Raw genomic sequence first — 17472 nt, 5'->3', positions numbered from 1 at the left:
ACCTGTAGTGACTCTTCCAGAAGTTAGATCTACTGCTGCATCTGTTGCCCCAACTCGATAATCAAAGCTATTCTTGCTTTTGTACACAAAAAGACCAGCTTCTGATAAATTAGTGTCAGACATGGATGGTTTCATACCTCCAAATCCTCTGTACCCATATGGCCCTGAGCGATCATACTGATAATGGTCATCTCTGTAACCAAACCGATCTTCAGGCAGTGTGGTGGGAGGCTGCTGTGCTGTACAGCTACTGCCAAATGGTAATTTATAAACCACATCACAACAAACAGCTCTTCTTCCTGCAGTCAGATCAACAGGCTTTTCATCTTCTTCTATGACACTGGTGACAACTCCTGAAGTAACTTCATCCACTGTCACCACTGTTCTGTGGGATTTTGTGGTGCTAAGGTCAACTGCTCCACTCTCTATCAGCTCCTGGGATGTGGAGACATCAGTCCAACCATTTGTCATACCAACAGGAGGTACAGTAACAGGCATTGCAGTAGCCCATGACACTGCATGTGTTGAAGTACCCAGGGATAAGTTTATTGGCACTTCATCTCTACCTGCAGAGAATGCCTGGCTGCCTGTTACTCTGTATGCAGGCTCAAAATGTTTTGACGTTGTCAGCTGCAGTGGTGTTGTCATTGCATGCCCCAGATCTACAAGGCTCTCTGTACTTGATGTGTAACTTACAGTAGCTGTGCAGGTCATTATTGTTACTGTTTCTGAGACTAGTGCTAGAGAGGGTTCTGCAGCTGACACAGTGCTAAGATTTATGATAGCTGGTTGGACTGCACTTACTGGCCGCCCACATATATCACTTGCCATAGTTTGTCTTCTCGCATCCATGGGAAAAACAGACAGATCCATACAGCTGTCTGTCATTTCAATATCCATTTTATCCATTTTAGTTAAAGTACGAAGGTCAATAATATCACCAAACAGATGGAATCTTCCATTCTCTCTACACCTGGGTTGCTCACCTATTTGTGTGGGCTCTGGAGGTATAGTAATGGAGACACTACCTAAACCAATGGTGGGAACTGAGCTTTTCACCACAGACACTGTGGTCTTGGTCACCTCTGTTGTTATTAACTGTGTTACCGAACTAGGGACTGTTTCAAAAGTTGATTGTGCTGTGACAGGAACAGTGGCAAGCGTTTGCAAAGCACCTGAAACATACATGCTGTGATCTCCCATACTTTGAATTTCCATGGCTTTCATAGATGGAGTAAACAGAGGCTGCACATTTTGGGGAAGCTGTTCCTTAGAGGATGACCCAAAAGGCCAACTGGTAATAGCTTGACTAGTTACAGACTCTGTGGGAGTTCCAGGTTCAGATGGCAATGTGATAACAACATAGGTTTCCTGCGAGGGTTTGGTCAGCCTTGGTGAAGATTTGTTAGAGTGTGGAGACAAAGGGGACGTAGGGGATGTCAACTTGCACTCTGCTGAAGAGACCAAATTCAAAGTCATACTTTTCAATGACAAACCTGTTGGTTTTGGCTGTTTCTCTGCTGGCTGATGAGCAGCTGTTGGGAGCTGAGGAACTGCTGGCTTAGGAGCAATTGGAGGCTTAGTTACCTCAACGGGCCTGTGACTGAACACAAGCCCTGCTGGAATTAAGGATGGCTTGGGTGGCACAGGAGGTGGTGTCGGGATGTATATTTTTTGGGCAGATGCCACGTTGTTTTTTAACATCTCTGTGGCCTCTATGGCTACAACACTAGTAAGTGAAGGTGCCACTGCAGGAGCTGTTGTCACTGGAGCCTGAACCTGTGGCTTCTTTTTGGGATAAATAGCTGGCTTTGGTGGAGTAGGTGGGGGTAATGGTAGGGGAGGCGGAGGTGGTGGAGGTGGAGGAGGAGGGGGTGGAGGTGGTGGAGATGGTTGGGTTGAAGAATCCAAAGGAGAGCTTCTAAAAAATGAGAATACTTTGGATGTTACAGTAGGAACTGAAGAAGCAATAGATGGTAATGCAGATACAGTGCTGGTCTTAGTTGTAACATGGGTAGTAGATACAGAGGATATGACTGGGACTGGCTCTGATGTTATACACACAGGAGGTAGGTCAGATGCTGCCTCAGCCAAGTTAATCCTTGTCATGTCAAACTCAACTCCTTTGTGTACATCCTCAGAAAGTACTTTAGCAATACCAGCATCAGCAGTACTTTTAATTTTTTTGGCTGTGTCTTTTTCTGGTTTGGGTGAATCAAAGGTAGTGGAGTCAGAAGTATATTGCTTGGGTTTTATAGCCATAGTTGTGACAACAGAAGGTGCATCTTCAGGCAAAGACATTACACCATGATCCACACATGCCATATCTGTGAATACAACTGTCTTTTTAGGGAGAACAGTAACAGGTTCATAAGGTGTGCTTATTTCAGAATATTCTTTTGTGAAACTTAAGGGAACTTGAACTATTGTGCCAATATCTTCAGGATGTACTAATTTACCTACAACATCTGCTATGTCTACATAACCTGCAGTTGTGCTATCTATTCCAGTAATAGATGATGAGCTATCAGTGGTACAAATTGAAGAGGTAGATGATGTAAGAGAAGGTGTATCATAAGGTAAAACTGATGTCGCACTTTCTGATGCCTCAGAGTAGGTCAACATTGACGTTTCGTGAGAAATGATTTCCTGAATTTCTCTGGCATAATCTGTTAGGTATTCATCTTCTATTTCTTCTGTAGTAAAGTGCTGAGTTATTTTAACATCTGGAATAGAAAGCACTGTGCTGCTGACTGAAGCTGTATCTGAAACCGTCAGAGGAGCACTTGACACTAAAGATTCACCATCCACTATATCTCCAACTATAAATACGTTTGTATCTGGTGCAGGAATTAAATCAGATGTAGGCTGAGTTGGACTGGAGCCTGGCGTTAGCTGCATTCTTTGTCGTTTCATAAGCTCCTCATAAGCAGCATCTGCATCTAACAACTGCTTTTCCTCAGTGGTGGAAGTTACAACACTGTCAAGTACAATTATCTCATGACTTTCTGGTATAATGTAAGAACTAGACACAATGTCTTCTTGAGGCACAATTGAATGCAAAGGCTCTACACTGTAATAGTCTCTCTGTCGATCTACAATTTTCTGCATAGTTTCTTCATAAATCTGATCTGGAGGTTTTATTTTTTTCTCTCTCCCTCTCTGCTGAATAAATTCACTACTTTCATCTTGTCTCGTTACAAGATTAGCATCAATAGTTCCATTATATGTGTCCTCTACTAAAGATTCATAAATATAATCCTCTATTAACATGCCACCATATAAAGAGTCTTTTTCAAACACTTCTTTTCCATTTGCACTTTGAAATAGTTTGGGTTTATGGGATTTGTGCATCATTTCCTCATATACCTCTTCAGCACTTTTTAATGTTTTTTGGCTACTTTCTTCTTTTAGGACTCCAACAGGTTGTTCATCTGTTGGAGAATATAAAGAGACAGCTGTAGGCAACTTATAAACCTTTTGCACTTCTATTATTTTTTCTGGGCTGATTTCAAATCCTTCAGGATCTGACTCAATACTTGGTGAATATTCAGAACAGGAAGATCGGTGCAGCTCCTCCATTTCTGCTGCCTGTCGTAACTCTTCTGTTGGAGATGCATCTTCAATAGGAGAAAGATTACTTGGTGGGGTCTTTGGACGTTCCCGTCTTCTCTGTGCTCTTAGTTCATCTTTGTCTTTCTTAGATTTTTTGCTAGAACTCTTTCTTTGCTGCTGTTCTAATTCACGTTGTTTCTCTTGTTCCTTTAGCAGCTCTTCTTCCTCCCTTAGCTCCTCTTCTTCTGAAGAGTCTTCAATGGTGGGAAGAAGAGGACCATGTGACCGGTGTCTGGCTTTGCGCTGCTGTTTGCTTTCTCCTCCCATTTTTTTGTGACTAGGACTGCTGTCACTATCTTCATCTAGAGATGACACAGATGTAGGAGATGTACCTGGAGTAAAACTGGAGGCATGCAAACTAGAAGATCCTTCTCCCCTGGATCTGTCTTCTGGTGAATCTGTAAGACTCTCCATCTCTAGCTCTGGCTCTTCATCAAAATATAAGCTACTCTTCTGTGGTTCAGATTCCTCAGAATATGTATTTGTTATTGTGCTGTTGAGTTCTATTGTTTTGAAACGTCTAAGGCCTCCACCTCCTCCAGTTACAGTGAGTTCTTCACTGTCTTGACTTTTGGTTTCCCTATATTTTGGTTCTGGGCTTTCATCAAAAGTTTCATCATCATCATCATCATCATCATCATGCCATGAGTGACGTCTTCCAGCATCCTCATCATAGCTTGTGCTACTTTTCCGCATCATCCTTCTATGTTTTCCAGCTGTCGCTTTAGCTTTGACTTTCACTTCTTCCTTCTTTTGGCTTTCAATTACACTGATTTCTTTAAGCTGATTCCTAATGAATTCATCATCTTCAGAACCTGAGGCATCTTCATCAGCACTCATTTCTATAATCTGTTTTCGAATGAAGTCTTCATCATCACCTGATCCTAGACTGTCTTCTCGTTTGTACTCATCGCTACTTGAAGAGCCAACACTAGTTCGTCTTTTTCTTCTTGGGACAGGTGAATTTTCACTCTCACTGCTGTCTTCTACAGAATCATAGCGTTGCCTTCTTGTTGATATATCATCTACTGCATCTGTCTTTTCCTTATAGTCTTTCTGAGTTGGAACACTTTGTTTTACATCTTCTTCAAGACCTTCTTCATCTTCTTCTTGAATGTCTTCCAGATCCTCCTCATCTGAACTGTAAGGTTCTGGAGACATTGGCAAAGGCTTTGTTCTATGTGGATCTTTTGTCTGTTCGCCATATATACCATAAAGATCTTTGGTCTTCCCAGACTCTTCCTCAGCAAGTGTACTTGCCTGAGCTTCCAAAATTGATAGAACTGTACTTTCCAACTTGGCAAGATCTGAGGGGCTTGAAGGACTGCCTTCTTGCGAAAAAGTATCTTTTTTAGAAAGTTCCTTGAGTAACTCTTTTTCATCACTGGGGATAAGACCTGGAATTTCACCAAGTGAACTTGATATCCCATCAGAAGAATACCCAGTGTCACTCAGACCTTGTGGACTTCTCTGTTGCTGAGAGATTGATGTGTCTGATTTGTCAACCTCCTGCTCCTAGAAAATAAATATGTATATATATATCAATTCTTAATGTCGCCAGGCAATTACATACAAGGCTTTTTCTCAAAGAAGAGTTAATGTCCCCAATGAAATATTATAAGAAGTATTTTAAACCAGAAGAAGATCAAACCATAAATTAATGAAACACTAATTTTGGTATGCAAAGCTCTTAAAACATCTAAAAAAAGATCCTCAAATGATGAGTTTTTTTTCAATTTAATCTAATTATGCTTTGCATGACAGTTCACATAGGCAACTGATTTAATCATGTTAGGAGGTGCTTAATGATTTTATTTTTAAACATAAATAAATACTGTAGTCCTCTGTCTTTCAGAACACTTTCTAATTATAGTCTGTTGCATAGTAGTAGATGATCAGTGCAAGGTTTTGAAGGGTTTAGTTCAGGGTTTCTCAAACACAGGTCGCCGCTTGTGTAGGGAAAGCCCCTGGCAGCCTGGGCTGGTGTGTTTACCTGCCCCGTCTGCAGGTCCGGCTGATCGTGGCTCCCACTGGCCGCGGATCGCTGCTCCGGGCCAATGGGAGCTGCTGGAAGCAGCGAGGGCTGAGGGTCTTACTGGCCGCAGCGGCTCCCATTGGCCCGGAGCAGCGATCTGCAGCCAGTGGGAGCTCCAATCTGCTGGACCTGTGGATGGGGCAGGTAAACACACCGGCCCAGCCCACCAGGGGCTTTCCCTACACAAGCGGTAACCCCTATTTGAGAAACCCTGGTTTAGTTTAAATGTTTTTTTATCACCTAGGATACAAAGCTGACTAAGTAGTTGTAGATATAATAGAACAGGGATTGCTATATCTCAGTCTGCAGCATTTCTGGCATCTACTGCCGCCTTTCCCGATGTAATCTCCCACCCCCAAGAATAACCTCACCTGCCAGGATGATGGGCCTTTGGTTTCTGCCTCCCAGTGCTGAACTCTCTAGTATGAAGTAGAATGCATGAAATACTAAAGTGAGTGAATGGGATCTGGAACACCACAGAATCTACTGCCTGGCAGAGTGCACAAAAATTCAACTGGGAGGAATTTTCCCAGTGCCTAGGTATAGAAGCAGATGGGCTGTAAGTTCCTTGGTAATGTAGGTAGGTGCTGCTGCTAGAAAAGTGGAGTCATAAGGAGAAAAACAGGAAGGTCAGCCAGTGATCTGAAGAGAAGAGACAAAAGCCTACAAGGCAGACACACCTAACTGAAAACCAAAACAACCCAATCTTGCCAGCTGTACTAGCCTTCCTTATCACTAGTTAAAAGTCCCTGACTACCCTCCTAACTTCCAGAACATGACCAAGTGCTTCTAGCCTCCTTTCAAGGTAACAAAACCACCCATCCATCTCTTGTGCCAATACCTTCACCCCAAGGATACCCCTGTTTTTGAATGAGACTTATCCCCCAAATTCTCTCCCAGCTGCCAAACATTCCTACACCTCCTAGCGACAAGGGCCCCCCATCCAGCTAAAAAAAACCCTTATTGTCCCCTAAATGACAGGCACCCATACTGCCTTCTAGCTGACAACATATCCCGATTTCACTGACAAGTGTCCCTGCCTCCACTGGCATCTTGAAAGCCACTGTCCAAAAGCCTCCTGCCCCCCTGCAAGTTCACTATGCAGGTTTATGCCTTCAGTAAATAACTAAGCAATATTTGTCACCTGTGCTGACCAATATTGGCCATCCCTGGACTATAGCAAATGACTGATTTGAAGCTTTGTTTTGTCTACCTATTTTATCAGAAAAAAAGTTGTTTTTAATGGAAACTTATTGTGAAGCAAATCTGTTATTGAAATGGGGTGATGAGTTACTTTTACTATTACACTTACATTCACCTTCAGGTCTTTTTAATTATACAGAGTTTATTTGCAATTCCATTTAAAAAAACCCTTGTAGAAAAATACTTCTTATTGCCAATTATTAGCGTTTTGATGATTAATCAGGGTGAGATTTTAAAAATAATTATGATTTATATTCAAAGCACCTTACCATTGTGCTGAATTTGTTGTGTGTGTATAGACACACTGTGCTAAAACAACTACACTCTTCATACTGTATATTAATTAATGTTATATTAATACATTGGTATCAGTCTCAGCTACATTGGAATGCTTTACCGTACACTTTGCAAAGTTAGGTATTAACCTTTGAATAGACGAGAGCTCTTTTTACCAATACCGTGTGCCCAAATATCTGCTATCAGGACCAATGCCACTGTATTTTCTAAGGCATGTGCCACGAGCAGTACTCACTTCTGGTGGTAACCCGACACTAAAATGCTATTGAGAGTTAATCTATTGGACTCCAAACATTTTTTGTTCAATAACAATTGGGAAATCAGTATGACCCAGGATATCATTTCTCTCTCCTTACTCAGGGAAAACTACCCTGGAAATCAACAGGTCCTTAATGACAGCATCGCATCTAATCTTCATATAAGGTCCACACTAAAGTATAACCTTTTTTAAAAAAGAAAAAAAAACAGGTTTGCCTGTTTTCTTTCCTTTTTCCAACAAAGCAAGCATTTAAGGGAAATTTTTCAGAGCATGTCTATGTCCTATTTTAGCCACTTGAACTTTTCCATGAGGTTTTCATATATAAGGTATATCTGGACTTGGAGCTGGAGGTGTGAGTCCCATTTCAAGGAGACATACTCGCCAGGGCACTGATTGAGCTACCATGCTAAAAATAGTGTATCTGCAGCAGTATGAGCTGCAGGATGGGCCAGTCACCCTCCATACACGCTTAGGGTCTCTCATGGGCTTGTATTTGGGGCGTCTATGCCTCCTGCAACTCACACTACTGCGGTTAGATTCTGTTGTTAGCTCTCTAATGAGATGAGAACTAGCATGAGTATGTCTCCTTGACACCCCCAGCTCAAAGTGTAGACATAACCCTAAAACTTTATACTCATTCAAAATCTATCTGTAATTATTTATTTATTTTAGCTTTTATAAGATGGAGCCTTTCATGGATAAATTTGATGAGCTACTAAATTAAAACATCGATCAAATTAAAACCACCATCAAACAGACTCCTAGGGCTTGACTGCCTCACTGGGTCCCACTGGTGAAAGCCAATGGAACCTGGGCTGTAGGTTCCTGGCTGTGGAAAGTCCTCCCAGAAGGGACAGTCACCTCTGTTTTGCTGTGGTCTGGAGCCAGCAGGCAAAGACCAGACAGGATGAGTAGTCGGGGCATGGCCATCCCTAGCCATTTTGGTGCCATACGCAGCCCCCCCCGCCCCACGGCAGGCCTCCGTGTGTGTGTGTGGAGGGGGGAAATCTGGCCCCAGGCCTCTGCGGGGGGGGGAGGAGCAGGCTTGGGGGGCAGGGGGAACTGCCCCCCAGCATGAGCTGGAGGAGCGGGTTGAGGCCAGGTCGCTCCACTTCCTGCCACCCGGTGTGTGCAGGGCAGGCCTGACTCTGCTCTGCTCCCCCGGCTCCCAGCCTTGGGACTTGTGGGGCAGGGAGGAACCGCTCCCCAGCACTCACCGGCAGCGCAGCTGGGAGCCAGCAGAGCGGAGTGGGCTGGGGCCAGGTTGGTGAGTGCAGGGTCAGGCCTGCCCTGTGGCAGTCCTCAGGGGAAGGGCTGAAGTAGGGACGGGGATGGGGTGGAGCAGGGGTGGGAAGAGGCGGGGCTGGGGTGGGGTCCATAGGGAAGAGGCAGAGCAGGGGCTGGAGCAGCATGCAGCTGCGTAGGGCACCAGGAAATTTGGAGCCCCAAATTTCTTGGTGCCTTATGCAGCGGCGTACTTTGCATATGGGTAGGAACAGCCCTGGGTCAGGGCAGCCAGGAGATGGACCGATTCAAGCACATCCCCCTCTAGCTGCTGCTGACAGGGCTATCTAAGGAGTCCAAACTGTAATTTATCCCCTGCTATCTCCTGACAGAACAAGCTAAGAGAGCTAGAGGTAGTTCTACTGCCTGTCGTCCCAGGGCTGAACACCGCCAGCCCAAGCTCTTCTGTGCCCTTTGGTCCCTTGCCTAGAAACAGCCTCTCTTGTAATCACTGAAAAACAAATGAGATGAAAGCTTATAAACATTTAGTCTCTAATCCGCAATGAGCGTTCTTACTGCATTCTCTGCACAGACCTCCCCTTGCTACCAGTGGGAGCTCTGCTCATGGAATTGTGCTGTCTGTAATAGTGTCCTGCACTGTGCAGAGGAGTTCCACATTGCACAACTGGGGAGCAGAATTTGCTCTAAAATATTAACGTGCTTCTATTAGCTATAACAGGGGTCAGCAACCTTTCAGAAGTGATGTGCTGAGTCTTCATTTATTCACTCTAATTTAAGGCTTTGTGTGCCAGTAATACATTTTAACGTTTTTAGAAGGTCTCTTTCTATCAGTCTATAACATATAACTAAACTACTGTTGTATGTAGAGTAAATAAGGTTTTTAAAATATTTAAGAAGCTTCATTTAAAATTATATTAAAATGCAGAGCCTCCCGGACTGGTGGCAAGGACCTGGGCAGCGTAAGTGCCACTGAAAATCAGCTCATGTGCTGCCTTTGGCACGCGTGCCCTAGGTTGCCTACCCCTGAGATATAAGAATATATGTAATGAGCTTTTTTAAAATCCACTATGGGAGGAGCACAATTTACAAGAATTTATTTTACGCCTTTCACCCACATGTATAGTTGCTTGTCTGGTGATACACATCATGCAAATATAATGACACATCATAGTGTTTTGAGGCAACATACATCTAATTTACCTGTGATGTATCATTGCATGCCTCATATCACTTCTTACATTCAAGGCAATTATAATCGTAGAACAACTTATTTAGATGAATGATGATAGTTGAAGGAACATACAGTGCATCTGAGGGCTATGTAGGTGGGATGGTGAAATTATTGTTACCACTGTCAGAGAACAACATTAGGTGCCTGAAGTTGGTGGCAAACATATAACTGCTTCACTGTCAAAACTAAGAGGGACTCAGGTTCATACAGTCAAGTTCAGCAGGCCTTCTGGAATAGTGTACAAACCTACAGGGCCTTCTTTCCGTAAGCTTGCCAATTTAAACACTGCTCCAATTCCCACCTAACTCAATGGTAATGTCTTTCTGTTGGCACAGTACAAGATTATTTTTCAATGGAGTTGGACTGGCCTGCTAGAGAGGCTACATTTGCAGTTTTCATTTTCATTCCTATGAACATTAAAAATGTTGGAGGTACTATATTACAGCAATGAAACCCTCTGTTTAAAGCTCTAAATCACTACAGCCTTAGAGGCAGGTGTGGCCTAGCAGCTGACTGGGACCTAGGAGACCTGGGTTCTCTCCTTGGTTCTGCCACTCACCTGCTAGACAGTCTGGGGGAAATCACTTTACGTGTCTGTTACCCAATCTGTTAAAGGGGATGGTGATACTACCCTCCTTTGACAAGCACTGTATAAGAGCTAGGTATTATTAACTATTTCCAGTAAGAGTTTTTCATTTTCAAAATTCCCGTTATTCTTACATATTTATCCATCACTCAGATTCTGACAATGTTGTTCAAGGTATCTCTTTATAATATTTCCTGGCATGGCAGGAATGACATTACTAAGTAGAGAAGGTAATATTTAAATGTTTTGTGGCTTAAATTGCTTACAGATTTCAAATGATTTAGATTAAATTAGAATATTGTTCAAAAGGAAATGAATGTTTAAAAGGTATGCTATGCAGATTTTCTAAGACTGAGTCATTCTTACAAGGACTAAGAACAGACCTGTGCAGAGAATGGAAACTCTGTTTTCTTAAGGAGATGGAGATTTAAAAAATCTGTTTTCATTCTGATTAGGAATTAAACCCAATAATTTTGAAATTCTCTGAGAAAGAATTTTTTTAAAAGAAGTGGTTTTGGGTTGGTAATCTGAGCCAAAGCCCAGTGAAGAGTTTCCATTGATGTAACTGGGCTGTGGATGAGGACCTTAACCTTTGTATGGGTATGTATATGTTGCAGTTGGAGGTGCGATGACAGCACGTGTAAACATACCCAATATAGCTTTAATCTAGCTCGTGCAAGTACCAATAGCAGCTAGCCACCCGTGTAAGTACTCAGGGTTCCAGATGGGCTTGTACAGACCGCGCTGAAGCCTGCTGTTGTGACTTCACTAATGGTACTCACGCTAGCTAGGTTAAAGCTAGCTTGGATCACGTGCTGAAACCACGCACATCAGCTGCAATGTGTGTTTTAATTTCGCTCTCTGTTAAATGGGAATACTAATATTGATCTATCTCATGGGAATACTGTGAGAATTAATTAATGTTTGCACAGAGATAGCAAACTGCATATAGCAGCTGTAAGTGCTAAAATGTATTACCTTTTCACTCAAATCCCTACTTTAAAAATACTTCTTATAGAAATCCTTTAAACGATTCCTCTCCAAAATTCATTGAAAAAATATTCTGCACTGCCTGGAGATTGACCTGCACCAAATCAAGAGGTATAAATGTGCAATCTACTCAAATTGTTATATTCTGTTTTACTTAGATTACAAGAGCCCTGGGGCAAGACTGTATCTCCTGCGGTTTGTGGTACTTCAGAGAAAACATTAATGGTGTTCAATAAATAACAATAAATTATCATAATTGTTTTTAAGAAACAAACTAACTGATGTACAAATTATTTTCATATTGGTAGAAACTAAGAAGGATTTCCCCAGTGACCAAAAAAAGAAGGAAAGGAAAAAAATAATGTAACCCTTGCATTTAAAAATTAGTATTCTTTATCAAAATGTGTGTTATGTTTCAAAGAGTTCTGGTTTTATTAATAATAATAATAATAATAATAACAATAAAATTCTATACATAAGTAGCTCCTTTCATGTGTGCAACTCCAATTGCTTTACAAATATTAACTAAGTAAACACCAAAGCTTCACTCTGGTAATGTGGAGTATGTATTTATCATTATATTCATTTTACAGATCAGTAAAGTGAAGTACAGAAGGCGAAATCCCATTCACCTTATTCCAGTAGTCTCCTTGATTATAATAAGTATTTAGTGGTACTATCAAAAGAATAAAGTGAGCGAGTTTTCTATACAGAAATTAGGTGAAATACCATGATTAGTGTATGAGTGTGAGAACTAGCAACAGAACCCTGGAATCTCAGACCTATGCCCTAAACTCTAGGCAACATTTTGTAGTCTTTGCATAATACAAAATGAAATTATAGAAATTGAAGAATTGGGCTGGTTGAAAATAGTCCATCAAAAATGTTGTTAGACAGAAAATTGGGTTTTTCATAAAACAAAATATTTTGTGAAAAAGTATCTCTTGTCCATGAAAAATTCTGATTTTTTGTTGAAAAAATTAAAATATGTTGTTTTGGATATCCTGCCACGGTGCCACATGAGAGTTGTAGTTCTATTTCCTTACAGCCCTATCCTTCTCTATAGACTGGGCTCCCATTTTTAAAATGCACCTTCTCATCTCCCATGATGCATCATGGCTAGGACTCCCATGGTGCAATTACGTCCCCTCACCATAAGGGGAAACCATGGTGTATTATGTTAGATGTAGTCAGGGGTGAAAGTAGCTTAAAGGACTTACTGGTACACCGGAGTCTGGAGCGGGGCCGTGACCTCAACCGGAAGAGGTGTGGTCTCAACCGGAAGAGGCGGGACCTTTCAAGATTTAAAGGCCCTGGGGCTCCGGCTGCAGCTTTAAATCACCCCAGGGCCTTTAAATCACCCCAGAGCTACCAGCTGCAGAGGCAGCTGGGAGCCCCGGGGCTCAGGGGAGCCCCAGGCCCTTTAAATTCCTGCCCGAGCCCAGCTGCCGGAGCCCCAGGGCTCCGGCAGCAATTTAAAGGGCCCGGGGTTCCTCACAGGGGCCGGAGCCCTGGGCCCTTTAAATCACCGCCGGAGAAGCCAGCTTACTTTCACCTCTGGATGTAGTCCAGCCAGGGAGTCTGTTTTACAGAAGAGAATGAGAGTATGAGGAACTACACTCCCACAAGACACTACAACTGTTTTTCCAAATCAAGCTCTCTCAATTTTCAGCCAAAATATTTTTGGTGGGTTTTGTTGTTGAAAAATAGCTCTATTTGAAAGCTTTATATCACACCTGGCAGACATGAAAGAATTTCCCTTCACCCACCCCAATACTTTTCTAATGAATGATCAATCACTAGTTCAAGGTTAATTAGAAGGAGCAGAATTTTTCATCTCCCACAAAATATGTATAAATCATTTCTTTAGCCACATTTAGTTGATGAATGGCTTAACAATTACAGTACATACAGCAAATGTGTCTGTACAGTGCAGCCAGGTATATCAGTTAGTACATGCTAACATCCATTGATTTATGTGAATGGAAAGTCCATATATAACTTTGACTTGAAAACATGCAATTTTCCACAAGAGAAGGAAATAAGTTATACAATATGGATGAGTTATATATTATGTATGTAAATTTACTACAAACCATAGCATTAATCCTGTACTGGGATTTAGTATTGCAGACCCCTGTATCATGCAAATCCCATTTGCCTTCAGTGGGCCAATGTGACCCCTCATGGACATAAAAATGTGTATTAGCAGATCCCAAAGAAGGATGAAGGCCCATGAAATCAGCATGTTTGCCCACCATTTCCAGACTAAGAAATATAGCTATTTTATAATTTATACTGGTCACTTCCTCCAAATCAAAATCTCTACAGCAAAAAATATTCAGGAGAGACCAGTGAAAACAGTCATTAACAGAGTGAAACATTGTTGCAGCTTGGTTCTCCCAAGGATTGAGATCTATGAAAAATGTGTATAAGCTTCAATGATTAAAACTGAACAAAAGCCTAAAGTAATCTACAACAGCCATTAAAAAAAGAGAAAGGTTTGAATCTGACTTCAAAAAAGCAATTTTGGTTTAGTCTCAGTTCTGAGCTGTAGAGACTGAAAATTATGCAACCTCAAATGAAAACCCGCACAAGGACACTATGAGCCCTGTTGTGCAAATCCTTACTGACAGGAGTTATCACCCTTACCAGTGAGAGTCATCCCATGTCATTGCAACAGCTCTCAGAGTAAGGACCACTCACATAAGTATGGGTTTGCAGAAGCAGGTCCTTTATTGCCTACTGTAGCAAAAGGAAAAGAAAAAAAAATCTTACTGTTTTTTCTTTCACTGTTTCCACATGATCAGGTCTTGGCAAAGGTGCTACTTGAGCTAGGGTTTCTTCTTTCTGAATGTTTTCATGTTTGGATAGCATTTGTGGAATCCCAGTGGTCAAATCTTCCTTCTTAATCTCCTCTTGTTTCTTAAACTGCAATTCCTCAGGATGTACTTTGGCTTCTAACTTCTCTTTGATACCTTGTCCTTTAGTCTCAACTTTGATGTCCTCTTTTTTGTCCTCTGGGAGGAATGGTTTCTCTTCTGGGAGTACGCATTTTTGGTCTTCTTCCAATTTGCTTATAAGTTGCTTTACATCTGAACTTATCTCCGGAGGAATTTTATCCACTGACGACGTCTTTGCCAGTTTCCCCTGTTGATGTTTTGGATCGTCCTTATGTATTCCCTGGTGAATTTTATCAGCTGAGGGTTTCCTTGCCAGTTTCCCCTGCTGAAGTTTTGGAGCTTCCTTCTGAATTCCTTGCTGGATTTTATCAGCTGATGGTATCTTAACCAGTTTCCCCAGCTGGAATTTTGGATCTTCCTTCGGAATCGTCTGGTGGATTTTATCAGCGGAAAGCGTCTTTGCCAATTTTCCCTGTTGAAGTTTTGGATCTTCCTTCTGAATCCCCTGCTGGATTTTATCAGCTGAAAGAGTCTTTGCCAATTTCCCCTGTGGAAGCTTTGGAACTTTCTTCTGAATTCCTGGTTCTTCTTTTGATTTTTCCACTATTTGGGCAGGCAGTGCTGCAGTTTTCTGAGGGCGATCTGACTCGGCTGGCATAGGCTGGCTCTGAGGAACAACAGATGGTTTGGATACTGACTGTGAAGGGGCTGCCATTGGAGGTGGCATTTTGCCCATATCCCCAAGTTGTCCTGATATTGCTCTTTGTCTCTGGCAGTTTAAGCACAGCCATTCTTGTACCTATAACATAACAAACAACATTAAATAAAATAAATATTTTTGAAAGTAAAATCATATTGTGCTTTTGGCTGTTATTGTTGTCACTACAGTACTTGTAAACCAATCCTATGCACATTGTACACAATTATTTTCCTGGTTCCCATAGATAGCTTTTGCTGGAAGACTCACACCATTTATCTAAACCACACAGAATGCCACTTTTCATGCACAATTTAATGTATCCAAAGTAACAGGAGGGCATAAATACCCTTGAAAATTTTATCATTCATCCAAAATACTGCTGTTCTTTTCTAGAAAGCTTGCCCACATATGCCCAACATCTTACACACATTGAGACAATACCTTCCTCTATGTTTCTTCATCATTGTAATAGGATGGTCTGTCTATTTAATGGACTGCTTTGGACTTTTGTTTATCTGTTTTTCCCATAGAGATTAGTTCTTTTTCCCTATTCTGGATTTTCTAGTTTTGTGTGATAAAAGTGTGTGTGAGAGACAATGGGATATGAATGAAAGATAGGTCATCCTTCTTTTGTTTTCTTCTTCCTTTGGTAAATCATTGCTGCAGTCTGTCTCTCTTTCTACCTTTCCCAGAAAACGAGGAAAAGGACAAATGGCAAATGGGCACCTGTGTATAAACTCATGGTTGTGGTTGCCTGGCTACAGAAGAGTCAGATTGCTTTCAGCAGAACTTGGCTATCATTGCAGCAGGTTTCAAATGGGAACCTGAGACATAGTAAACAGTATGAAAAAAAAAAGAAAGAAACCTCTGGAGAAGGGGTTAGCCTGGAAATTTTAATTCAGAGCCAGCTAATGAGCCCCATTATTGGACTAAGATCCTTCTGCTGTAAATTACAGAAACCTTTGTTGTGTGTTTCTTTTTGTTCTTTTCAGCAAGATGAGGGAAGGCCTAATAGATTCAATTTCTTTTACCACATTTGGACTGGAGCTCCTATTTTCTTCATAGTGCCAACCCAGTGGCTTAGTGTCTGTTGAAACACCTATCACTCGGAGGATATTATCTGGAAACACAGAATATAATAAACAGAGAAATAACAGTGATAGTAATAATATGTTAGAAAACAGTGGCTGAAGAACAGAGACCCCTTTAATTTCTACATCAAAGATATGCTTCAGATAATTTTAGAATGGAAGTATTCTTGGGGGGGAAAAAAAGGTCTTTAAAGGCTAATCATACACTCACACAGGTAGAGCTGGAAGGGATTATGTTACTGACCTGGGAAGAAAAAAGAAAAATGTGCATCCAGTTCTGCAAGGTGCCCAGGGTCAGATTTACAAAGGTATTGAGGCACACAAAGATAGAGATGGGTGCCAAATGGCTAGGCATCTAACTGCCATTGAAAGTCAATGAAACATAGGTGCCTATTTCACTGCGGCACTTTTGTAAATACCACTAAGTGCCTATCTACATGTTTTGGCACCTAAATGCCTTTGTAAAGCTGGGTCTCAGCTACCAAGCACCTCACATGAGGTACTCAGCCCTTGTATTTTTCTTCTCTTCCCACAGTACAGTTTATATTTTGCTCTGTCATACTCGAGAATGGTCGCAACTGAAAGTCAAACAGATTAAAACTAGCAATTGCCCTGTCATTTTGTTTCTGTCCTTACAGGCCGCTTATGAAGTCTTACAAGGCCAAGAATAATAACCGGAATTCTGTTAAGCATTCCACCAATACCTTGCTGGCTCTAGGCCAAAACAGATTTAGAAAATATGTCAAATAATAAGTATTGTAAATTATTTATTAGAATTGCGTATGAAAAGAGCGTTATGTGTGAATCAAACACTCATAAAAACTAAACTGCGAACACAATGACAAAGTATGAAGAAAGGACTGTTCAATATTTAAAATAGAAGTAGCCTTCTTTGTCAGCAAATAGACCATTATGTTCCTAGCATTCAAAAGGAAGGAATAATATATCTGCACTTTAGCATGGTTCACATATTTTGTCTAAAAATTGCATTTACCTACCTATTATTTTACTTTTCATTACAATGCCCCATACGCATGAGTATTAGTAATTGTTACTGACCCAGAAGCACATAAAGCATTTGAAATAACTGGTAATTTTTCCCCAATAAAGACTGCAAGATCTAACTCTTTACTGAGTCATCTGTAGCTTCTTATATTTATTTCTATAAGGAGCTAATCAGGACAGTCACATAGAAGCCTGATCCAACACCCAATTAAAGTAAAAGAAAAGCTCCCATTGACTTCAGCGGACACTGAATCAGGCTCTTAGCTCAAAATTAGAGAATGTGTGTACAAATGCCTGTGTGAGTTTATGGTC

General features: G+C 41.4%; 1 protein-coding gene across 3 annotated transcripts in view; it reads right to left on the bottom strand.

Moving 5' to 3' along the window:
• The window catches only part of PCLO (piccolo presynaptic cytomatrix protein), a 541568-nt gene that overhangs the window by 279177 nt on the left and 244919 nt on the right, over positions 1-17472 (bottom strand). For all 3 annotated transcript variants that reach the window (XM_045030493.1, XM_045030503.1, XM_045030514.1), the window contains exons 4-5: positions 14240-15163; positions 3-5130 (exon numbers count right to left, since the gene is read on the bottom strand). In XM_045030493.1, coding sequence (XP_044886428.1) covers positions 3-5130; positions 14240-15163 — 6052 coding nt within the window. The remainder of the gene's footprint in view (positions 1-2; positions 5131-14239; positions 15164-17472) is intronic.

Source organism: Mauremys mutica, chromosome 1, assembly GCF_020497125.1.
Source record: "Mauremys mutica isolate MM-2020 ecotype Southern chromosome 1, ASM2049712v1, whole genome shotgun sequence".
In the NCBI taxonomy this organism is placed as follows: domain Eukaryota; kingdom Metazoa; phylum Chordata; order Testudines; family Geoemydidae; genus Mauremys; species Mauremys mutica.
Note: the sequence above shows the minus strand (reverse complement) of the source record. Positions and strands in the feature narration are given on the sequence as shown.